The sequence below is a fragment of the Gobio gobio genome, assembly GCF_949357685.1.
Source record: "Gobio gobio genome assembly, chromosome: 12".
In the NCBI taxonomy this organism is placed as follows: Eukaryota; Metazoa; Chordata; class Actinopteri; order Cypriniformes; family Gobionidae; genus Gobio; species Gobio gobio.
In genome coordinates this window covers 15956623-15981777 of record NC_137105.1, presented here as the reverse complement: position 1 = coordinate 15981777, position 25155 = coordinate 15956623, and the positions used below count along the sequence as shown (strand labels likewise).

Sequence of the window (25155 nt, the reverse complement as noted above, 5' to 3'; positions counted from 1 at the left end):
GGCACAGTCTTAAAGCGAAAGACCAGACCTGGTATTGGCGGTTACAAGAGACAATGCGATTAACCATTTAATTAGAAAATACTGATTTACTATTCAATACTGTCAAGGCAGGTTACCTGTCCGGGATAAGCGTGACGTTCACCGCCCGTGCTCTGGAATCTGGTGCCCACGATCACATGCATTCACACACACACACACACACACACACACACACACACACACAACCACTACAAACCAATGATTCAATCAATATTGTGAAGTGCAGTTTACCACTACAATACGTGGTGCAGTGCGCGGGGACGGAACCAGGAACCTTGTGAGCAGTTACTCTAGAAAAAAGGAGGACAAGAAGGTTATCACTAGCAGGATAGAGAATATAAAACTTATACACTACTAGAACAGCCAATACCAGATCAGTTGGACAGAGCATTAGACGGAGGCTACGGCAAAATAACCACAATAAAGAAAAGAAAAAGATATATATAAAACTTAATTCAGGCAAGGCAAAGCAGCAGGAGCAATCTGACTGCAGACACAAAATCATTAAAATTAGTGCTTGATATTCATATGCACAAATAGTCATATAGCATCACAGACATTTCATAAAACATTATTTTCTTTTACCTCAATGTCGACATATGAACTGACAGTGGAAAAACAGCCCTTTGCGCCAGTCTTCACAATCCTACATAATTATCACACACAGCATATTCATTAAATACATTTATATTAAGAGTTGACAAAACACAGCCATGCATTACGTCAGTGCAACACAATCAGACTCATTTTATGTGTGTTCAAAGCTTTTAGTCCTAACACACTGGATCAACTCGTAACACAAACAATAACCATCTACCTTCTTGATGTTGCTGCTCGATTGCGGTACAGCTACCTGGCGGGTGCTTTGCCCAAGACCTGTGCACAAATGTGCTCATTAAAAGTGCATATGTCCCAACAATGACACCCACATTATGATCACCAGTAAAATGCACAAATAATACCTTCGGTAATACACCGCGCGATTACCCGGAAGCGTCTGGTAATCAGTCAAACACCTATTTTCCAATAGCCCAGTATTAGATGCAATATAAATGCTTAGCTTGCTATGTCATATAAACATTTACCATACCTTCGTTGCACAGGGAACCCACATACCCAAGCAGTAACAAGATGTATCTGGACACTTTCAAGCACAACAGTGCAGACTGTTTTATAGAACTAGCATAGACACAAATGAGCTGTTTAGCCACTCACGGCTAGCTGGGTGACGTCAGGGGACTACCGTGGCTGCAGAGGGACAAACTTCAACCAGACAGCAACTACTCTGCCGGTTACATTTCATTAGCCACGTTTGCATGCGCTCTTTTTTCTCATTCCGATTAAAATCATTCCGATTGAAAGATTCGGTGGACTGTTTACATGAGACGTTATCTAAACCGATCTGGTGTTTACATGTGCTGACTTTCAGTAGGAATCATTTTGTGACATGCGCACACAGTTTGTCTGCCGCCTCAGATTCGTTACGTATCGTGGATCAATAGTTCTGTGTTGGTAATTTTTATGTTTATTTATTTTTCTGTGGGCGGACATGCAGTAGTTTAACCTAATTTATGTCCTATACAATGGCTATTTCAACAGCTGTGAATGATGAATGCGGAATCAAAAATGAATTCAATTCATTTATTTTGAAAAACACAAAATTAACAATAAAATGCACTCAAATTATTAATAAAAACATAGGATAGGCCTATACGGTGAAACATGAATGAAGCATTCAAGACGTGCTCAGCATCATTACTAGTAGTACTAAACATATATATTTCAGATGATTAAGGAAAGATACCATATTCACAAAGGTATAAATATTAACAAAAGTAATTAAAGTAGACTGTGGGTAATGTTATTTAACCAATTTGAAGCAGAATTTTTTTTTATAGCTAACTAACGAGAAACAGAGAGCAGCTTGAATGTTCCCCGTTGAAATGGCAGCTCTCAACGGCAACCAGGACTTATAGTTTTATAAAAGCTATTTATTATTTGTCGTAAAGTGTAAGAATCACTTCAGAAAAATAAATTATTCTGTCAGGCGCAGTTGAAGCCTAGGACAAACGCTGTCAAGATGAGATGGTGTAGCCAGGCTATGTCTGTCATTATTCCAACATCATGTTCAACATGTTACGAAGTAAAAAGTTTAATACCTCAGAAAAATTAACTTTCCTCTCTTGTCAACATTAGACTGGTGTGAGCGCGGCGCGCGCTCTTCAGTTGAGGAGGCGCGCGCTGTATATCACGTCACAAGACGTGCGCTCAAAGTAATCGGATCAGGTCGTTTACATGGTGGAATTTTTCGTTTGATCGGGTCATGAAAAGGTTTATCCCACCCCTCTCAAACCGATTACAATTTCATTCGGTTTGGCCATTTTTATTCCGATTGAGGTGTTTATATGGAGTATTTTTATTCGGGTTGGACTTTTAAACCGATTACAGTGCTCCATGTAAACGCACCTATTTATTGTTTTTTACGAATGGTTGGGATATTTTGGTTTCATTTGTTTTGGATTGGTTTGTTTCCTCCCATGTAGTCTTGTTATCTAGTTTGTGATTTCACTTTGATTTACTTTATTTCGATTGAGTTATATTTATTATTGTTTTTTTTATGTAATAGCCTATCACTCACTTAAATGCCAGCCCAAGTCTATCTTGCTTTGAACACTAGATTTATTATCGGGTTTTTCTGTATAAGATTTATTTGATAGTTGAATCCTAATTTGTGGTGAGCAGTGTTTGTTTGGTACTTTTTTTTTCTGTTGAGTTTTTTTGTTTGTTTGGAATTGCTGTGCTTTTGGTTCTTTTTTTCTTTTTGCTGTGTTGGTTTGTTTGATATATTTTTGATTTTGTTTGAAACACCCTGGTTAACAACAAATGTGATCTCAATAGTATCTGTGAAGGATTGTGCCATTTTAATAAAATCAACCTTTTATACTCTGGCTTCTAGTTCATTTAATTGAACCACCTGTGTTTAGAAAATATCATTATTAGGGTCCCCTATCCCGTAAAAGTGGGGGTGGTGTAGTCTATTTGGTCGCCATTCTTAAACCGCCATAAAGTCGGTTACATTTCTCGGACGAGCCCCCATTTTATGTTACGTCCCAACAAATCTAGAGGTATGTAAGGGACATCAACATAAACTAGATCTAGAATCAACTAGAACAACTCATAATACACAGAGAACGGAAGACTTAAGCAGACCACCAACCAAGCTTGGAGCATGATAAGTAAAGCTTTACTGAGGATCGGTAAATGTATTTACATATTTACAGTCCATCAGAAAAGAAAATGAAAATTAATAAAAGGGGTGAAAAGGGAACCAGAGTGTTGCCAACAAAAAGAAACAAGGAAAACCAAAAGTCCACTTAATAAAGGTAGGAAGAGCTTACTAGAAACAAAACAGGAACAAAAAAACTACCTACGCTAACTAAAACCAAAACTTACAACAGGTGGCAACACTCCTTACCTGATGTTACTATACAGGGTTAAGGTCTACGTGTAGCAGCAATGTGCAGGGCCCCTAACCTGTTCCCAATTCAAAACAAAATCCAACAAACACACAAAAAGGTCCAGGGACCTTACAAAGTCAAAAAAAAAAAGGGGAAACCAAAGAAAAAGGAAACCAATTGAGGAGCTTTACATAAAAAAAACCCCACAAGCAGTAGGCTACAAAACAAAAGAGGGTCTCCTTGTATAGCAGCCATCTTGAGTTTTTATAGCCCTGGATCATCTCAAGTCCCCGTGTGCGATTGGTTGGTCACAAGACAGGCAGCAATTGGCTGGAGCAAGTGCAAATGGATGAACCAATGGGGAAGCAGGCTCCTGCAACAGAACACACAAAACAAGACACATACGCCTAGAGGGCGTAACAACAATCAATGTAAGTGAACACAAATGAATAACAAGTGAACTCTCGCCGTGTGCCTGCATGCAATATGAATAATGAAACAAGCTGTAGTTTAGTATAACCATTGACAATGAAAAAGGCCTGAAGGTACAGTTTCCTAATTTTTCTTAAATTTTCATCAGTGTAAAATATAAGCAGAATAATAAAACAGTGGATCAAATGTCACTTTATAAGTTTATAACCTCAAAACTAAAAAAAAAAAGCTTTTATATAGCCATATAAACAAAACAAATAAAAAAAAACATAAAACAAGCCTATCCATGAAACAAAATATATCACCTTTATTTATTGCGCTCACATTTATTTAAAGTATCATCATCGGTTTCAATTGAAAATATCTCAAAATAATGTGGGTGTGGCCAGTGGCTCTGGGCTTGGCTTGCAAGGCACAACATGAAAACACAAAAATACATGAAATACATGAGAACAGAGGCTGAGGAAACAAAACAGTCCAATAATGATACTATCATTTACAAATAATGTGAAAAACATTTTTTTGTTTATTTTAGTAGTGAAAAATAGCATTTGATGAATCTGTCGCAGTATCTGCTGGAAAACCAGGTGCGTGCACAAGCATGTCCCCAGTTAGCACAAGCCTCTTTACAGCCTTTAGCCACTGCCCACAACGAGCTGGATCCCACAACGAGCTGGACTCCTGCTAAACACTTAGGCCGTGTGTCCACCACAGCATATTTTCCCGCGGCTGGCTGGCTTATCCAATCGTTTTCAATGGGTGCACTGCGTTTTTAGAACGCCATGAGAGTGAGGTGCAGTGCGTCTATTTCATGCTCGAGCGCTCTGCGTTTTTTACCAGTCAGCGAGAGTTGAAAAATGTTCAACTCCCATTCAACTTTGAGTAAAACGCAACGCTCATCACTGTTACTTTTCTCCCAGCTGTCCATTCACAGTGGAGGAGGGGCGGAACAAATACAACAGGCTTTTCAGCTGGCTAAAAACGCTTTGGTGGACACATGGCCTTACTATTTGAATTCTTGGACCCGGGGTCGAAACAATTATGACTAAAAGTTTGCTAAGAAGTATTTCTTACTAAAGCAAGGCAGTATTTGATCCAGCATGTCCATAGCAGACTGGGACTTGGACAGCAACATGCCAGTACATTATGGGTGTTGAAGTTTTCCTACCTATTTGGCAAAGGGGGAGACAATAGCTTTTTATAGACTTGGGTTCTCAAGTCTTCTTCAAGCTATTTTAGCATGAAAACGCATTTTATTGTTGATGCAGACATTAGACATTTTGGGAACATTTGGAATTTATTAAAACAGAGCAATCAATGTAATGTAATTGGACAACAATGTCTCATTTAAAATGTCTGATGTAAAATAAAACAGACCTTCTCAGAGGAAAGGAAAACCCTTCAAAGGAAACCCTTGAACCCATTTTCCAAGTAAAAGTCCATAGCCTGCACTGTATACTATATTGTATAAAGTCCTTTTTTTTAATTATCATATATTAGAACATAGAAACATTTCTTCCACCAAACACTAACAGACACTTCAGGGGAGGAAACCCTTTTGGACTGTCTTTTAAGTGTTCAAAATGGCATATGAGTGGTTGGAGTTGTCTGAAGATGTAACTGCTGAGGAAATGTTGGCTTCAGACACGTTGTACACATCTGCAAATAGTTAGATGTATGTTAATCACATCTATTGTCTTTACATTAATTCATTAAGCATACTTGTATGTTTAAATGATAAATATAACTCATGAATAATAACTATATTCTCAATATTGAATATATATTAACAAATGTTTGTTTTTAGATCTATGTCATCTACTTACTCCTCCGCCGGATCCATGGCAAGAAATTGAATCCAGGTGTGGATGATGATCCTGCACTGGTGTTCTGTAAGGTGATCAAAATAAATCACATACAGTCAATGTAAAAAATTATATTTAGCACTGGTTAGAAGTTAAAGATTAGTTAAAGTCCTATAGAGCTCATATAAGGCTATGCTTTTATAAAATGGCATTTACCTGGGTACGGTTAGAACTGAGTTTCTGTAGTGACAGCTTTCCTTTTAGTGACTCACGAACCTGCAATCAAAAATCTCTGGTTAACGTGTCGAAAAGTCTCTTAAATGTCTTTTTATTTAACTGTGAAGGCAATGGTACACCTGAGCATAATGAATGTGTCTTCTTTTAATAGAATATTGCAGTATATATTATTAATTATTTATCCATGCACATCATTATTTCTCATAATCTTTAATAACTTCTCCCTCTTGCAGCGACATCTCTACTCTGAAGATGTTACAATAGGGAAGAGCCTATTTACACTTATCACCTAAAGGTAGGGTAGGCAAACACACTTCTTGTTATACTGGTTGAAACGCCCTTCATATCCTGATAGCAATCAATAATAGAAGTGGTCTAAATATTTTAAAAAAAGTACAAATATCTTCTGTGGAAGTCTCAGGACCAAGAAAATGTTTGTCCAATCCACAGTTAACGCATGTTCACATAAAAAGAAAACAAGTTAAAACAGTGCAGGCAGACACAAAACCACTTTTAGTGTGAATGGTTGCTTATTTTCGTACCTGAAGTTAGGTGAATATCTAGTGCGTACTACAGGCAACAATGTCTCAGAGGACAGTATTAATATTAGACTACTTATAATATTGTTGCAGTGTTAAGATTGCTGCTAAGTCAATTGCTTAGTATGTTGTAGTGAACTAGATACAATTTCATGTTCATGTATTTGCTGGGCCGTGTATAAGCAGGATAAAAGCATTAAATAAACCTAAGCGGTGTGATTAAAATGATGCTATCAAATGTGTAATTTATGGTTTAAAGTATATTATGTCTGTAATAGATTTTTAGATTAAATCCAATATTATAAAATTAAGTGGCTTTACTTAAGATCTTACAAAGAAACAGAAGTAAACTCATACTGTACCTTGCTGTCTAGAAGCGTTCCAAACACCAAAATAAAGAATCCCTATTAAATGAAGTGTTACAAATGAAATAATTTGTTCCATTAAATTCCATAAAAACATGGACATTTAGAATAGATCAATGTGTAGCATTACATTATATACGTAAAATAAAAATAAAAATAAAAAATAGAGACAGAAAGTGATACCTGCAGTGAATTGAGGAGTGCAAACACCACATGAATGCCACGGTCACGGGACACCATGGTTCCAATTCCAAATCCCCATGTTAAACCAAAGATAGGAGTCAATATGGCCACACATCGGGCAATGACCACCAGGGCATGTTTCTCATCTGGTTGAGTTGCAGCACCAACTCCTCTCCTCAACATCTTATACAGAACCACAATCAAAACCATAAGGTTTATGGCTACAATAGTGAGAGCTGGAATCACAAATGCCAGCAGGGCATTAGATTCATCCAAGTTCAGCCAGCATGCTTTTTTTTTCATGATATAATTTTGTGGTCCAGCTGTCGACGCAACAGTAATGACTGCTATGAGCAAAGGCGCACCATAACCGACTATAAAGGCAATGGCCAACATTCTGGCCCTTGACATTTGGGACAAGACCATGACTGTCCGGTAAAAGAGCAACAGCGCTGAAATTAACATCCAGAAGAAAAGAGCCAGGTAAAAAAAGTGCATGAAGAAAACCGCTGGACTGCAGCGACCCACTGATGTTGACTGCTCTTGTTCTGCGACTGCGGCTCCAATGATAAAACAGATGTTTGCGATCAGCAGGGACACGGCAATGTTGACTATGGAGACATGTCGCATGTAGGATGTGTCATTTCTTGTCATTGACTTCCATACGATAGTCTCAATAATGAGGCACAAAATCAAGCTGGCCAATGAAATAGCAACACCAGTGTAAGTTATATAGGCTAAGGCGTCGTCATCAAAGTCAAATGGTGACATTAGGATTGAAAAAGAGGTTGTGTGGCTGCATTCACATTTAATCTCGCTTTTGTTCCATGAGGGCTTTACTTTACATCCAGTGGAATCCCATGCCTCAAGACTGAAGTTCCAAAAGACACACTGAGGTTTTCCCAAAGACTGATCAGTCATGTCAAAAGTAAAATAAATGTTGTGAAGCGTTGGTTTAACCTTAACAACAACCACATCTCCATTGATGCGCACATCTGAATTATTAGTGTCATTTTTGATGCTAGTACGAGTAGGTAGGACATTATCAAGAGTTGTGAAGATTATGATGGTTATGGTCACATTAGGAACCTGTGGTATTTCAATCTCCGTAGTTGAGTTTGGCAATGTTGATTTCATATGAAATGTGTTATTAATTGTAGCTCTGTTCAGCTGAAAGGATGTTCCCTTAATCACAAAATCATCTGTGAGGTGGTCACTTATCTTCTCAATAGCGCTCAGAAGTTTAATGCTGGTGTTTCTGTCATAGTTCAGTGTGTTCCATGTAGCACTGACATTACCTGATACGATAATGTCCACTGTATTTAGGAAATCCTGGAAATTGAATTTAAATTGTTTAATATCATGAAAATGATCCCATAAAATGTGGAATATAATAACTATAATTATAATAGAAATACCTAGGAAACGGTTTAATTCATGATAATAGAGAGAATGGCTGTTGCACAACACAATTGCACTGAATCAACATTCTAGGTGTAGCTTCACATTTGGGCGGGGGTGGGGACACACCGTGTTTAAATAACGCGATTGCTCTCAGTATTGTAGCGTAGTGTAGTAATGTATAAAGGACTGCTCACACAGAAGTCACTTTCAAAACAAACAGCCTTGGTCAACACTTGAAGCTTTTGGCTAATTTGCATGGGGACATTTTTCTTTCCTATTGCAAAGACTAGATTTAACCTGCAAAAATTCACCGAACAGTGGTTAATGTGACCACACTGCATTATCTTTCTGCACTGTACAGCTTAATTAGTGTTGTACCATAACTAATTAATCGTGACTCCCCTGCTTCTGATTCAGTGGGAAGGCTGCTACCTGAATGGTCCCTATGTCTAAAGCACACCCCCACACCTAATCTTAATCTCTATAGGAAAATGCAAGGGAGTGATCAGCTACATCCCAATTCAGAGGGGTCATCCTTCAAAGTACTCAGACTTCAGTGGCCGCATCCTTTGTAGGCCCAAAGGTCGGATCAAACTTTGTTAAATGGGACGGTCTAGCCTACAGAGGATTGTAATTGTCACCTAGCAACTGTGACAGCTGCCGTTGCCGAATGTGTGTTTTTTCTTTTTAATTAAACTGTCTGAGAACAAAACAGGTTTCACAAACGGTCTAAATGTGTTCACCATTATCTATTTCTGTACATAATAAAGAGTATAAACTATATAAAATCGCATCTTAGTAAAATATAAGAACTGCTTTAAAGGTTTTATTATTATTTACATTTGTATCTGTCACTACTGAGACCAATCAAACACATGATTACATGTTACATTTAACAAATATGCTTTAAATGCTTTATGCTTAGTAACGGAGCTTCCCCCAAAGAGCAGGAAAGGTCTGTTACCATGGATACCAACTGATACATTTTTTTTTTCATGCAATAAACTGTGAAAAACAAGGGCCAGAGGGAGAACCCTAGCCCTTAAACAAACTTTCCTGCATTCATTTATAGAAAAACTGTTCTGTAAATGAACATGCACCCCAGGACATTGTGCGTATGCATTATAATGAAGGGGCAGGTCAGATACCGGTGTCTCTTCTTTTATTCACCTATCCTTCTCAATGTCTCTTTTTATTTCCATAACCTGAATAATCAAGGATAATCAATCTAGATATCTCTTTCTCTGCTTATATTTAGTTTAAAGATGATTGTAATTCTGTGTGATTTTATACTTTTATATATTTAGTTAAAGGATGGTGATTTTGGAGTTTTAAATCTAGTCTCCTCAGCTGCCTGTTCTGACCTCCAGCCGGGATACATGTCTCTCTCTGGTGAAGGAGAGCTATGGCTGTATCTTTGTTTAGGTATTGGGTGTTCTTTTGATAAATGTCAGGATCCGCTGACATTAACTAGAGTGCGATATACCCTAGTGCTTTTGTGTGTGCGTTGCATGATCGGTGCAGGCCCAATATTGAAGATTGACGTTTTCTGCACACTACACCAGACCTGAAGATGCCTTTCTGTGACCTCCTGGGTCATTGTGATCTAAATCTAGTCATGGGGCGACAACTAGTCTACCCATTTTAGTGATATGCTCTGCAATCTATCCTTGTGTGGAAATTGACCATGACTGTGCATTTTCTCTGCCAATCAGAATCATTCAACATGGCAGTAATGACGTGGTTAGACCTTGAAAACAGTATAACTGTTCAGAAATTGTATGTACGTTAGGCGGAGGCGGGGAGACTGTTAGAGGGAGTGCGGCGGCTGCGGCCTACGAACTCCTTGTGAGCTTGCTTCTGCTGATGAAACTGCAAACTATTCTTGACTCTACTCCTGACTCTTGGTCTTCATTTTTCACTACTGGTCCTGGGTCCTAAGGTGTTACTCCAACAATAATTATCTTGTAAAAGTGTATCTTGTATGGTATTTCGTTTTATGCATATCTTATGAACAAACCACTAGTTAATATAACCTCACCTATTCCTTATACCTAATGAATTCTGGGGTAGGCAAGGCTGCAAAGGTTTCATCTGTTGTATCCTTGATTTCACGAGAAATGAAGGATGAATTTGGAGGCTGCATTTGAAGGAGTGGTGTTACTTCAAATTCTGTGACTATCAAGTTTTGTGACCATAATAGGTGTGGTTAACCCTGCTCCAGAGCTTTAAAAGAAACAATAACCAAGAAACATATCACACAATTTTGCTTTTGAGGATGACAATGCAGTGTCCTAGTTAAGAGTTGAGTCTTTCGACCTGCAAAGATAACCACTTTTTTTCTGTGTCAAAAAATATTCAACTTCAATATGCACACACGATTGGGGGAGAGAGGGGGTTTGAGGGTGGTAAGGCCTCCCTGGAAGCTACACCTATATCAGCCAATGTCAACATTCATTTATCTTAATTATTAAATATTATCTTTTTTAAATTCAATTCAATACAAGCATAAAATGTCACAATCAAAAAAAACAACAAAAACGTTTGAATGTGACTATACATACCTCCATCTCTGGCTTATTGATGACAATAGTTTGTGACAAAGTAGCAACTGTAGCAAGTATATCCACAATAGCTTGGACAGTAGCAGGAGACTGTGTTATACTAACATTATTCTGTACTGTGACATTACTGAGGTTATCCATAAAAGCTGGAATCCCCTCCACAATCAAGGACTAAATTGCAAAGTACAAAAATATGAATATTAGAAACTTTTAAAAAAGGACAGATGGCTGTTCAATAGACACATGAACAATAGATTACCTTAACATTGCTTTTGATTTGATCTATTTCGTTGAGTACACAGTTGTTTTTTATTTCTGTCCAATCAGTTGAATTACATCTGTACTTTATGGTGCCTCGCGTGCCATTTCCACAGATTCCTTCCTTCTCGTCATTTGTAATACCAAATCCAAGAGTTTCATTTTTACAGCCATACTCTGGAGAAGTATTTGATTGAAAGTCAGAAGGAAAAATATTTTATTCAGCAATTTCCCTAATGTGAATATATCACATTACACTCACATTTTGGGACTTTAAATGCCATTAAAATGTGCTTGCGTGCTATGCAGAAGCATCAGAAATAACAAGGGTCAAATACAGTAACTAAATAATAGGACCAAAACAGTCAACACCACAAGATTCAGGTGTGATGAGATCCTAAGAGAAGTCTTTTAGATTGTTAAAATCATCTAATGCAATACACAACAGTAAAAAGCAACATGATGCTGAGTAGAATGAGAAACTGAAGGCTCACTTTCTGTGCTTGTCATTAGGCGTACTGTGACTCTGCTCCAGCTGTAACTGTAATTCTGTAGATGTGGCAGATCCTTGAGACGGCATGCAAAGTTTTTCTCTTTACAATTTTCACTTTCAGTAGTATATTTTAATATGATATCAGATCCTGATGTAGGTACTAGAAAACATTAATAACATTTGTTTTGTTATTTTATCAGATTTTATCAAATGTTTAAATGACTAATAACTTTTATAAAAAAAATGTACTAATGATTTGTATGTACAACCTGAAGTTTGTACTGCTCCATTCAGGACCCACTCAACATTGTAGCCAGCATCAACTGAACATCTCAGTTCAAATGTGTCTTTACATGGAAAAACACGATCATCACCCACAATGATAGTGGGTTGTTGCTTAATAACAATGTTTTGCCACTGGATGTACTTTACTGTATTGCTTTGTATGATGCATGAGTATCGACCTGCATGAGGGGGATCAATTAAAAAGTCAATATATTAATTTTCAAGGAGCATTTTCAGTAAAAACTAAATTAATTCTTATTTTATTTATTTGCTACCAAAACAATATTGTAAATTGATTTCATAATTACAGTTTTTTCCAATTGCTAACACACTAAAATTACATGGACAGCACAATTATTTAAACTGACACAAAACCTCTTCTCAAGTCTTCAAAAGTCTAAACACATTTTCTGCTTTACACACATTTTGCTATTCAAAATGGCACTTTTTAAATGCACTGAACACGGTTCTTTGCATAAGACACAACAATCTGACATAAAGTCACATGTTTGCCGTTTCAAAACACTGGCATTCAAAATGACACTACATGAGCTAATTGGCCAATACATGTGCCACCTGGCCAAACACCTCAATGGTTAATTGTTAACACTTCAATCAGGATGTAAGAAAGACCACAGGTGAGCACCAACAATTTTTACAACAACAATGGAAGATGTTGCAGAGAGATGCAAGATGCTGCCTAATTCTTTTTCTTGCCTCTTTTTTTTTACTGTAATATATTTTTTCAGAAATTTTTTTTCAGTTTACTGTTTTTTGTGAGAATATTTTTGTTCAGTCCCATGCAAATATATCTGTTTTGCATATGTTGCACTGACCTGTTTACCGTAGTGAAAAATAAAAAAAATAAAATGTTTCAACAGCATGTATGTGTATCTGCAAATATGCATGTGAACAATTTGATACAAATTTTAGTATTATGGCAAAGCATACTAAAGATGAGGGTGCTTTTCATTATGCCCAACAGTGTGTAGTTGGTTAGACAAAAATCTGGTAATATGAATGAAGTGTGTGCCATTTCGTGCAAAAGTTTGATTTTGATAATGCTATGTGTAGTTTCGGTTGCAGTGTTTCATTTTGCAGGATATATGAGGTATTTTGCAGTTTGGGTGTGTGGTTTTGTAAATTGTGTTAAGTATTTTGATAAAACCAGACTAGTTTAAAAAATTGTGTGTTAGCAATTGGAAAAAACTGTAAACTTAATGTTGATATGGCAGCATATTGTATGAAAAATGTAGTATCATGTAGTATAATCATATGTTATAGGACATCAGTGCAAATATACCTCATTCAAACAATGGGAAAGTTTTACTGTAGTCAGCTTTTCAAAACAGGACTCTAAAAGCAATCAGGCACTTTGCCATGTAAGAAAGATAAACACCACATCACTCACCACTGTCACTTTCACTAGTGTTTGTCACAGTGAGAGTGCTATTGTCGGTTGAAATAATGTATCTTGTATCGGGATCTTTGTCATTTACTGTCCATTTTATTGTTCCTTTTGCAAAGTCTGGCTGTGTGCAGTTAAGGACCAGCTTTTGCAGAGGATATAAGTCACCTGTTGTGAAGTTCTTTTGGTCTGAAAATAAAAAAAACATACAGCTCATGAACAAAAAACCAACAATAACATAATAAATATGATGGAACTAAGAAAAGGGTTTTAGATTAGGCACTGACTAGCCTTACCACTTTGAGCAAAATCATCGTCAACTAAAATGATTCCTTGTGCTCTTAGAGACTCAGAGAGAAATGTGTTTGCCGCTTTGAAATCAAGGTTGTTGGAGGTTGCACTTATTGTGTAGTCTGCTATAACACTACCAGATCTATGAAGTTAAACACAAACCACATCGATATGAAGACACTGTATTAACATTTGTTGGTAAAACTTGTGAATAAATGAAATGTTGAGTGAAAAAAAAGTTAAAATTAAACCTAATACATAAATACAATTTAAATGGTAGATCATACCTGAATCCAGAGACTTTAGCAGAACCAGAAGAGTAGCCAGCTAGCTTACTAGTATAACTTGTGTTAATCTGTAAAAAGTATTGAATGTATGCTTGAAAAAGTCATTGTATATTAGTAAGAAAAAAATAAATCATAATATTAATTATATGGAGAAGTATATATTTTTTGGTCTGCAGTACTAAGACCTTATTATAGACCTTATTCACAGCAGCGCCATCTTTGATTTTTAACTGGAATGAAAGTGACGCTGTGAGGGCTAGGCATTTATCTCTTCGGTGGGCTGTACAGTTATTTAATTTGTTTTTTGGATTGTTCTGTTGATGAAACACTGCAAGCATATCTTTCCATGAAATTTCAGTAGACAAAATCCAGACAACATGAGCTGTTGAAAATAATAAGCGATCACTTATGTCATTGGAAAAAATTGTAAGTCTATCCCTCACAGCCTCACTTTCATACCTGTCATGGTGCTGCTCTGAATAAAGTCTATAGAAGGTTACTATATTTATTTCTAAATTAAATGTGTGTGAATTTTTTTTGGGGGGTGGGGGTGGTTTTTGAGGTAACATAAATAAATATGGTCACACTTTAGACATTCACTATAAATAACTTTATTAGTGTATATCATTTTGATCACTTTGTTTATGATTTGAGAGCAGTGTTTGATTTTGAACACAGGTAAAACTGTTCCCATTCAGTCGGTCACGTTCGACGTACGTCGGACGTACCGACGAATTGGGATCACTTCTGGGAGCCCCTATCAGCTTCGAGCTATCTAGAACCGGCCAATGGACAATTGGCGTGCGAGATATGCATCTCGCGCCCCGCCCCGCGCCGCGGGTATAAACAGGAAGCGAGAGCGAATGCACGCTGTCATTCACTTCGGAGCCACACAGGCATATGAAGAGGACTCACTCATCTTACGACGAGTATTTTCGCTGCTATCAAGCAAGACTACAAGGACCGGAGAGAACCAGAGGAGGACGCGTGTTGGAGAAAACGGCACCTTTCAGCGGGACCGCGCTGACTCATCCAGCTGCCTCTGAGATAACAGAGAAAACTGCTGTTATCACAGCAACCCCGTTGGTCTGGGTAGGGCGTTTTCCTGTCTGAGAACAGGCACGGGCTGCACTGCAATCCCGTGCGCTGTCGCGGTTCCCCTGAGTGCTTCAGCACAGAGCGTTTTCCTCACAAAAAGAGCTTCACGGGTGACGTGCCGTCTTTTTCAAGATGTCTTACCACCCGTGCGTTTCTGGATGCGGTCGTTCCCTGTCCCCTGCTGACGGTCACAATCGCTGTCTCACGTGTTTGGGCACACAGCACGCTGAGGCGGCGTTTGTGGATAATTCATGTTCCCACTGCGGGAACATGACTATCTCGGAGCTAAGATCGAGACTCTCCTACCTCCGGGCTGGGGGAGTCCCCTTACCCATCCCACGAACTAGGTCTGCCCCTAACCCGGGTGGACCTGCTTCTTTGGATGGCCAGGGTGATCTGAGGATCACGTTTAGGGCAAACCCGCCGAGTGAATCTCTGCAGGCCCCTATTCCCTCTGCTCCGCAGCCGGTAGAGCCTCCAAGGGAACCCCGCTGGACCCTCCAACGGGAGACCAGTGGTGACTTTTGGAGCTCCAGCGGACGAACAGATGTCGATCGCTGCATCGGAGGGGGAGTTTCAGTCCTCGGGGGATGAAGGGTCAGTTGTACTGCCTCCCTCTGGGAGAGTGGCAACGGCTGCCCCGGACCCTGAGATGGCTGCTATGCTTGCCCGGGCCGCCGAAAGGGTTGGGCTCGAGTGGAACCCTCCACCCTGTCCCGAACCCTCTAGGTTGGACGATTGGTTCCTCGGGGTGGGTCGCGCTGGTTCTCAGCGTCCCGCCCCGACACCTTTCTTCCCGGAGGTGCATGAGGAGCTCACGAGGTCGTGGACGGCACCTTTTTCTGCCAGAAACCGGCCGAGTGACTCCTCCCCCCTCACTACCCTCGACGGCGGGCCAGCCAAGGGTTACGTGGGGATCCCGCCAGTGGAGCGCGCCGTCGCGGTGCAACCGTGTCCGGCGACCGCCTCTAACTGGCGCGGTGACCCACGTCTCCCGTCCCGGGCCTGTAAGTTCTCTTCCGGTCTGACCGGGAAGGCTTACAAGGCCTGCGGACAGGCTGCGTCCGCCTTGCATGGCATGGCGTTGCTTCAGGTCCACCAGGCCCAGGCACTCCTTGACATGCACGAGGGTAGGCCTGACCCAGAGCTCCTCCGGGAGCTCCGGACGGCGACGGACCTCGCCCTCCGGGCGACGAAAGTCACCGCCCGTGCCATCGGTCAGGCGATGTCCACGCTTGTGGTCCAGGAGCGTCATCTCTGGTTGAACCTGGCTGACATGAGGGAGACCGATAAATATCGGTTCCTGGACTCCCCCATCTCGTCAGCTGGGTTTTTCGGCGACGTGGTCGAGAGCTTTGCCCAGCAGTTCTCGGCTGCCCAGAAGCAGACGGAGGCGATCAAACACATCCTGCCCCGGCGGCCCGCTGCTGCCTCCACCCCGCCGCCGGTGGCAGCGCCTCCGACTACTCGTCGCAGAGGACGTCCACCCGCCGCCGCCTCCGCCCCCGCCAAGGCGCCGCAGCAGCCTTCCACCAGCCGTCGAAGTGGGGCCGGCCGTGGGAAGGACGTCCAGCCCGCTCAGGCCGCTGCCAAGCCAGGTGGCAAGCGTCGTCGCAAGCGGCCCTGAGACGGGCCACCCGGAGATGGAGGAAACTGCTCTGAGGGAGATGGCTGCAGCACCACTCCTTCCCCCGGAGGAGGGCCGGGGGAAAATCTTTTGTTTGTCTGTTCCGCCCAAAACTTCAATAAAAGAGCAGTTTCCAATATCACTGGGTGCCAAGAGAGCGCGCTTGGCGGTGGTCGACGCTCCCATGCCTCGCCACCCTCAAGTACCTCTCCCTTCGCCAGCAGGGGACGCCGGCTGTCGGGACGCACACAAGCGGCCTCCCCACACTCGCACGTCCCCTCCGCGGATGCAGGTAAGTGTTGCACAACACACTCAGATCCCGCTCCGGGCCGCTCCCATGCCGTCCGAGCCGGATCCCTGCGTTCCGCCTCGTTGCCCCGCTGCGGGTACGTCTGTGGTGCCGATGATCCCCTTTGCTCGGAGTCTGGGAGCCTGGCTAGCGCTTCCCAGCCTGTCTCGGTGGCTCCTCCGTACCATCAGACTCGGCTATGCAATTCAGTTCGCCCGGCGTCCCCCCAAGTTCAGGGGCGTTCACTTCACGACTGTAGTGGAGTCGAACGCCCCCGTGCTCAGGGCGGAGATCGCTGTCCTACTGGCGAAGGACGCGATAGAGCCGGTCCCTCAAGCCGATGTGAGGTCCGGGTTCTACAGCCCGTACTTCATTGTACCCAAGAAAGGCGGCGGGTGACGACCGATCTTGGACCTGCGATTCCTGAACCGGTCCCTTCACAGGCTGCCGTTCACGATGTTAACGCAGAAGCGCATCTTCAGGTGCATCCGTCCCCGAGATTGGTTTGCAGCGATCGACCTGAAGGACGCGTACTTTCATGTCTCGATTCTCCCTCGACACCGGCCCTTTCTGCGCTTCGCGTTCGAGGGACGGGCATATCAGTACCGCGTCTTACCCTTCGGCCTGTCCCTGTCGCCCCGCGTCTTTACGAAGGTTGCGGAGGCGGCCATTGCTCCCATGAGAGAGCATGGCGTTCGCATCCTCAACTACCTCGACGACTGGCTGATCCTTGCCCAGTCGCGGGAGCAGTTGTGCGAACACAGGGACAAGGTGCTCAGTCACCTCAGCCAGTTGGGACTTCGGGTCAACTGGGAGAAGAGCAAACTCTGTCCCACACAGAGGATCTCTTTTCTCGGTATGGAGATAGACTCGGTCGCCATGACAGCGCGCCTCACCGAGGAGCGCGTCCAGTCAGTGTTGAACTGCTTGAATTCGTTCAAAGGCAGGACAGCGGTACCACTGAAACATTTTCAGAGGCTCCTGGGGCATATGGCATCCGCAGCCGCAGTAACGCCACTCGGATTGCTTCATATGAGACCGCTTCAACGCTGGCTACACGATCGAGTCCCGAGATGGGCGTGGCACAGTGGTTCCCTCCGCGTCCAAGTGACTCCGAGGTGCCGCCAAACCTTCGGCCCGTGGTCGGACCCTCTGTTTCTCCGGGCGGGAGTTCCCCTAGAACAAGTGTCCAGGCACTCCGTTGTCTCCACGGATGCCTCATCTACGGGTTGGGGTGCCACGTACAAGGGGCTTGCAGCTTCGGGTCTGTGGACGGGGCCTCAGATGCAATGGCATATCAATTGCCTCAAGTTGTTAGCAGTTCGTCTTGCACTCAGCCGCTTCAAAGTGCCGCTCAGAGGCAAGCACGTTCTGGTCCGGACGGACAACATTGCGGCCGTAGCGTACATCAACAAACAGGGTGGTCTACGCTCCCGTCGCATGTCGCAACTCGCCCGCCATCTCCTCTTATGGAGTCAGAAGCGTCTGAGGTCGCTTCGTGCTGTTCACATTCCGGGCCTGCTCAATCGTGCGGCCGACGAGCTGTCACGTCAGCAGGTACTTCCGGGAGAATGGCGACTCCATCCCCAGGCGGTCCAGCTAATCTGGAGTCATTTCGAGGCCGCACAGGTAGACCTGTTTGCCTCCCCAGAGACGACCCACTGTCAGTGGTTTTATTCCTTGACCGAGGGGACCCTCGGGTCGGATGCCCTGGCCCACAGCTGGCCCCGGGAAGAACGCAAGTATGCGTTTCTCCCAGTGAGCCTTCTTGCGCAGACACTGTGCAAAGTCAAGGAGGACGAGGAGCAGGTCCTGTTGGTCGCTCCGTATTGGCCCAACCGGACTTGGTTCCCGGAACTAGTGCTCCTTGCGACAGCACCTCCCTGGCCCATTCCTCTGAGGCAGGACCTCCTGACTCAGAGACGGGGCACCCTATGGCACCCGCGTCCAGACCTCTGGAAACTCCATGTCTGGTCCCTGGACGGGACGCGGAGGTTCTAGGTGTCCTACCGCAAGCGGTAGTTGACACCATCACTTCCGCTAGAGCCCCCTCTACGAGGCGCCTCTATGCGTTGAAGTGGAACCTGTTCGTCGATTGGTGCTCTTCTCGCCGAGAAGACCCCCGAAGATGTTCGATCGCATCTGTGCTTACCTTTCTACAGGATGGGTTGGAGCGAAGGCTGTCTCCCTCCACCCTCAAGGTCTATGTTGCCGCTATCGCCGCTAATCATGAGCTCGTAGATGGAAAATCTCTAGGTAAGCACGATCTGATCGTCAGGTTCCTTAGGGGAGCGAGGAGATTAAATCCGCCTCGTCCTCCCTCCATACCCTCTTGGGACTTAACTCTGGTGCTAACTGCACTACAGAGAGAACCTTTTAAACCTCTGCAGTCAGCTGAGTTGAAAGTTCTGTCGTTAAAGACAATACTCCTGACTGCGTTGGCCTCCATCAAGAGGGTAGGGGACCTGCAGGCATTTTCGGTCGACGAATCGTGCCTGGAATTCGAGCTCGGTAACTCTCATGTGATCATGAGACCCCGACCTGGATATGTGCCCAAGGTTCCCACTACTCTCTTCCGGGACCAAGTGGTGAGCCTGCAAGTGCTGCCTTCGGAGGAGGCAGACCCAGCCCTAGCTTTTCTCTGTCCCGTCCGTGCTCTCCGGACTTACGTGGACAGAACGCAAAGCTTCAGGACCTCAGAGCAGCTCTTCGTCTGTTACGGAGGACAGCAGAAGGGAAAGGCTGTCTCCAAGCAGAGGATGGCCCACTGGATAGTGGATGCCATCGTCTTGGCTTATCAGTCCCAAGACGTGCCCTGCCCGCTCGGGTTAAGAGCCCACTCCACTAGGGGTGTTGCCTCTTCCTGGGCGCTGGCTCGTGGCGCCTCGCTGACAGATATTTGTAAAGCTGCGGGCTGGGCGACACCTAACACGTTCGCTAGATTCTATAGCCTCCGTGTAGAGCCGGTTTCTTCCTGTGTGCTCACTTCCCATAGTCAGTAACACCGAAGTCCCCGTTCTAGTGTCGGCTTGCTGCGCCATTCCCTCCCCCATGGTAGACGGATGCGTGCGCTTATTTTGCTCCAGTCGAGTTCCCCGGATCGGCGAACCCTGTTGAGTCCTCCGCAACCCACGGCAGTCGGACGTGGCGGAGCGTTCGACGCCAGGTCTAACACTCGTATGCATTGGTGGAACTTGTGTTAGGCTGGGTTCCATATGTAGTGACCCCCACGGCGGTCCCATGTGTGTATTCTTCCACGGTACGGCTCCCTACGGCGAGCCCGTGTCTTTCCCTCGGCAGAGTGTCCTCTGCCGTCCCAGGTATGTGTTGTCCCCCTCCTCTAATTGGCCGGGGCCACCCCTGGGACTTCCGTATGTTGTGCTGCCCACGGCCAGCCCATACGTGTACTCTCCACATGTTAACTCCCTCTGGGCATGATGTGGCTTCCGCAGCTGCCTTCACAGGCACGCTTTCCCAGCGTTATCCAGTACAGTCAGCTGAATGGGTCTTGCGGAACAGCAGCTTGGACTCTCCCTGCGTGAACTTTCCCGCCTGCATCAGATCGGGGTCTGAGGGGCTCATCGCTGGGCGCTGGAAGTGGTAGTAACTATGGCGTTTTCCATAGGGGATCCCAATTCGTCGGTACGTCCGACGTACGTCGAACGTGACCGACTGAATGGGAACGTCTCGGTTACGTATGGTAACCCTCGTTCCCTGAAGGAGGGAACGGAGACGTACGTCCCGTCGCCACAGTTGCTGTACCATCACTGCAGGTTGAGCCATTACGTGTGGCTCCTCAGTGAAAAACAGCGTGCATTCGCTCTCGCTTCCTGTTTATACCCGCGGCGCTCGGCGGGGCGCGAGATGCAAGTTTCATTTTGCAAGAGGAGTCAGAGGTTTTGCAAATAGTGCTTGAAGATGAGGTTTTGTGTTTAATGTTTTCAGAAAATTCAGCAAGGTTTCAGAAATTGTGTTTTAGCAATTGAGAAATACTGTAAGAGGATCATCAAAATAAAGTGTGACCATAAATATTATTTACAAATAAAAAAATAGTAATTATGTTATGACTTCTTTAAAGGTATATCCAAGCTGTATTCATATTTGTATTTAATATCAACAAATTACAAAAACAATATATTTATTTGAAATATGAAACATGGAATACTCACTGCGGTCTCAATTTTTCCAGATAATGTTGTGTAAAGTGTGCTATCAGTCACAGCAAGACTGGTGTAAAAACTCTGATTTATTCTAATTGACATTCCAATAACTGTAAAACAAGTGTACATTTATGTGCATTGTAACAACAGGACAGTAACAATCCTCAGTACTAATACTACCTAGTTGCTGGGGGTATGCAAGATTAACTTTGGTTGCCCCTTCAAAAAAATATGACCTCAGACAATAAATTAACTAAATAATTTTCTGTTATTATTGTTTGACATGCTTTGTATAGCACTTTTTGCCCCTGCTAATAAAACAATCACTTTAATTCAGACACCAAATATTTTTGTGAAATATTTCAAATATAATTTCATAGTACTTACCTCTCTGTGCTGATATTTTAGTAAAAAAACAAAATCAACCAAACAAAAACATTAAGCCAAAATACAAATTTTAACAACAACGGGTTTATGGGTTTATATTTTGTTTTCCTAAACATGCAAAGCAATATATTCATTTTCTGTATTTATTTCTTGAATCTATTTATTTATATTATATTAATTCAAATTCTGTCATCATTTACTCACCCTCATGTCATTCCAAACTGAAAACCAAACTTTCTGTAGAGACACAATCGCTTTATATGATGGACAGATTGAATTTAGGCTTTTATTCACATATAAAAATTCATCAACACATCAGTTATGATAAACGGAAGCTCAAGCATCATGTTTGCTTCACATGCAAGAACCAATGAGGTTCATTCTCGAGTGTCACACAGCGTGTTTGAGTTTTCTCAAGAACCAATGAGGTCTGTTCTCACGCATCAAGCATGTACGGATGAGCTTCTGATTATGTTCACTGATCAAACTTTATATTTGAAAAAAAGCCTAAATTCTATTTGTTTATCATATAAAGTGATAATGTATCTTCAGAAATATCTGGACTAAACTGCTCAATTCATATAGCCTGGCTCCGCCCTCCTACGTACTTCTGCTCCATTTTCATTTTCCTTCAGTACTCAGTCTGGGATTGCAGTACATTTTCTTGTTCCCTTTCGTTCAGTCACTACGACGTAACGTTAGTGACTAACGAATGGGGGGTTTCGCTTAGAAGCCTATCATCTTCGAGCTTAGAGAAAACGCCCAATGGCGTGCCAATGCCATAGGGCATGCGGAATTTGCATACGTAACTCCACCTCACCGCGTGAGTATATAAGGAAGTACGTGGCAACATCGCATTATGTTTCTGCTTTCGGAGCCAAGAGAACCTAACTCTTCACTCCTACAGCCTTCTGAGACTCTGTCAGCTTCTTCAAGACGAGCAGCTTTCCAGTTGCTGTTGGTGTAACGGCGCGTTCCAGTGATCGCATACTTCCTGCCTGCTGATCTGCGCAGTGGTCCGTTTGACAGCTGGTGTGTGTTTCCCTGGGCGCTTCGACATCGACTGCGAGGCTTTCCTCTCACAAAAAGAGCTTGCGCGTGGCACGTCTTTTTCAAGACGGCTCGCCCGTGCACTTCCGGGTGCGATCGATTTCCGCTGCTGTCTTTGGGCGCATTCACTGCTCAACGTGTTTGGGCTTCAGCACGTTCGGGCAGTGTTTGCGGATGCGTCACGTTTCCATTGCGGGAACGTGACCATCTCGATGTCGCGGTCGAGACTCAATGATCTCCGTGAGGAGAGAGAGTCCCCTCTGCCACACCCCAATCTACCGTCCCCGAGTGAGATGGTACTTTGGCTGGTGGCCTGAGGGCGAGGCTGTGGTATTAAGAACCCCGACGATCATTCCTCGGGCCACGCCCCCCTCTTGCACATCGTTTCCCGCGAGTGTTGGACTGAATCAACGGCCCGTCTCTGACGCCTCGTTCGTTCAGTTCACGCTCCGGATAGCAGTGAGATGTCGATCGCCACATCCCAAGGTGGGCTGGAGTCCTTTGGGGATGACGATTAGGTTGTGCTCCGCCTCCGGGTGTGTCAGCACTGCCTGATCCGACCTAAAGTTGACAGCCATGTTATCTCGGGCAGCCGCGGGTCTCGCGCTGGTGTGGAGCTCCGCCCAGTCGCGAGTGCTCGTGGTTGTGTGATTGGTTTTTGGGGGCGGCACCCGACAGCTGTTGGGCCCCGCCCCCAATGCCTTTCGCTCCCGAGGTGCATGAGGATATCACGCGGTCCCGGAAGTCCCTGTGCTTCCCGCGACCATTTGGTGGCCTCCTCCGCCTTCTCTGCCCTTGATGGGGCCGCGGCCTAGGGTACACTGGCCCCCCCCCCCACTGTTGAACTCTCTGTTGCGCACTACGGTGTCCACAGAGGGCTTTGACGTGGCGTGGTGTGGCTGTCCTAAGCACCCTCCCAAAGCCTGTGGGCTCGTCTACTTCGGTGGCGTGGTCCTGCAGAGCTACTGGCAGGCCGCCGCCCCTTTGTGCATGCACAAGGGTGGAGCCGACCCAGGGCTCTTCAATGAGCTGCGTGCCGCAACTGATCCCACCCCCGGGCGGTGAAGGTGGCCACACGCTCCCTGGGTCGGGCGATGTCCACAGCTGTGGTCCGGGAGAACGCCTGGCCTTACCTGGTGATGTGGAGGACGTTGAGCGGGCCCGCCTCCTCGACTCACCCATATCCCAGGCTGGCCTCTTCGGCGGCGCGGCTGAGAACTGCGGCCAACGGTTCTCGGCCGCCCCAGAGCAGACTGAAGCTGTAACACGTACTGCCCCGGCGGCCAGCTGCTGCACCAGCCGCCGGTTCAGTCGCCTCAGTCCACTCGCCGCCGAGGGCGCCCTCCCTCTTCCCGCCCGGCCCCAGCAGCAGCCTTCACCTGGGCCGCGCCGTGGAGGTGGTTGAGGATGTCGCCCAGTCCGCTCCCCAGACTGGTTAAACGCCAGGCTGGAGGTGGACAACTCAGAGATGGGTTCCAGTTCTTCCCAGGGGATGGTAGCAGGGCCTCTCCTTCCCCCGGTGGAGGGCCGGGGGAAAATCCTTCCGCTGCTGGCCCCCGGGCTAGCAGCGCTTGGGAATAACTCATGTTCCTGTCTCTGAGGACCCAGAGACCGGTGATGACGGTGTGCGCCACCCAGGGGTCCCGCCACTCGCGTCCCTCTCTGTCGCCAGCCTCCTGGCAGAGCAGACCCCAGTGGAACGTGCGTCCTTCCCTGGTCTCCTCTGTCAGGACGCAGCCGTTAACCGTGCCCCGACCCCGGGACGCCCAACAGCCTCCCTTGTCCGGGCCGGTAACGCTGCCTCGCTGCCCCACCCTGGGTACGTCTGCCGTCCATGTGACCCCGTTGGTGCAGTCTCTGGAAGCCTGGCTTCAGCTTCCGGGGCTGTCCCACTGGGTCACGCGGACCGTCAGGCTCGGCTACGCGATTCAGTTCGCGCAGGCTCCTCCCCGCTACAGGGGAGTCCGCCAGACCGTGATCGGGGCCAACGCCCCTGTCATGCGTGCGGAGAAGGGTGCGATCGAACCTGTCCCTCCGGCCGAAATGAAGTCGGGGTTCTACAGCCCCTACTTCATTGTACCCAATAAGACCGATGGGTTAAGACCAATCCTGGACCTGCGCATCTTGAACCGTTACCTACACAGGTTTCCGTTCAAGATGTTGACAGCCAACGCCTTTTCGAATGCGTTCGTCCGGTCGATTGGTTGCAGCGATCGACCTGAAGGATGCCTACTTCCATGTCTCCTCCTACCTCGACCCAGACCGTTCCTATGGTTTGCTTTCGAGGGGCGGGCATGTCAGTACGTGGTCCTCCCATTCGGGCTATCTCTGTCCCCTCGCGTCTTTACGAAGATTGTCGAGGCAGCCCTTGCGCCCCTCCGGCAGCACGGGGTTCGCGTCCTGAGTTCCTTGACGACTGGCTCTTATTGAGTCACTCTCGAGAGCAGGTTCGCGGACACAGAGATCTGGTTCTCCACCACTTAGCCCGTCTGGGCC

The 25155-nt window shown here is 45.0% G+C and overlaps 2 protein-coding genes across 2 annotated transcripts in view; both read right to left on the bottom strand.

The window, feature by feature from the left end:
* Positions 1–25155, bottom strand: part of adgrf6 (adhesion G protein-coupled receptor F6) — a 187726-nt gene that overhangs the window by 141919 nt on the left and 20652 nt on the right. The gene's annotated exons all lie outside the window — the stretch shown is intronic.
* LOC307135659 (adhesion G protein-coupled receptor F4-like) lies at positions 3264–14514 on the bottom strand (the record flags this gene model as incomplete). Its single annotated transcript, XM_079832232.1, has 13 exons — positions 3264–5588; positions 5756–5819; positions 5951–6010; positions 6873–6914; positions 7059–8390; positions 11027–11197; positions 11286–11461; positions 11779–11937; positions 12047–12241; positions 13474–13659; positions 13767–13903; positions 14049–14116; positions 14500–14514. The coding sequence occupies 13 exons, from the start codon at positions 14512–14514 to the stop codon at positions 5500–5502; spliced, it is 2694 nt and encodes an 897-aa protein (XP_079688358.1). The 3' UTR covers positions 3264–5499.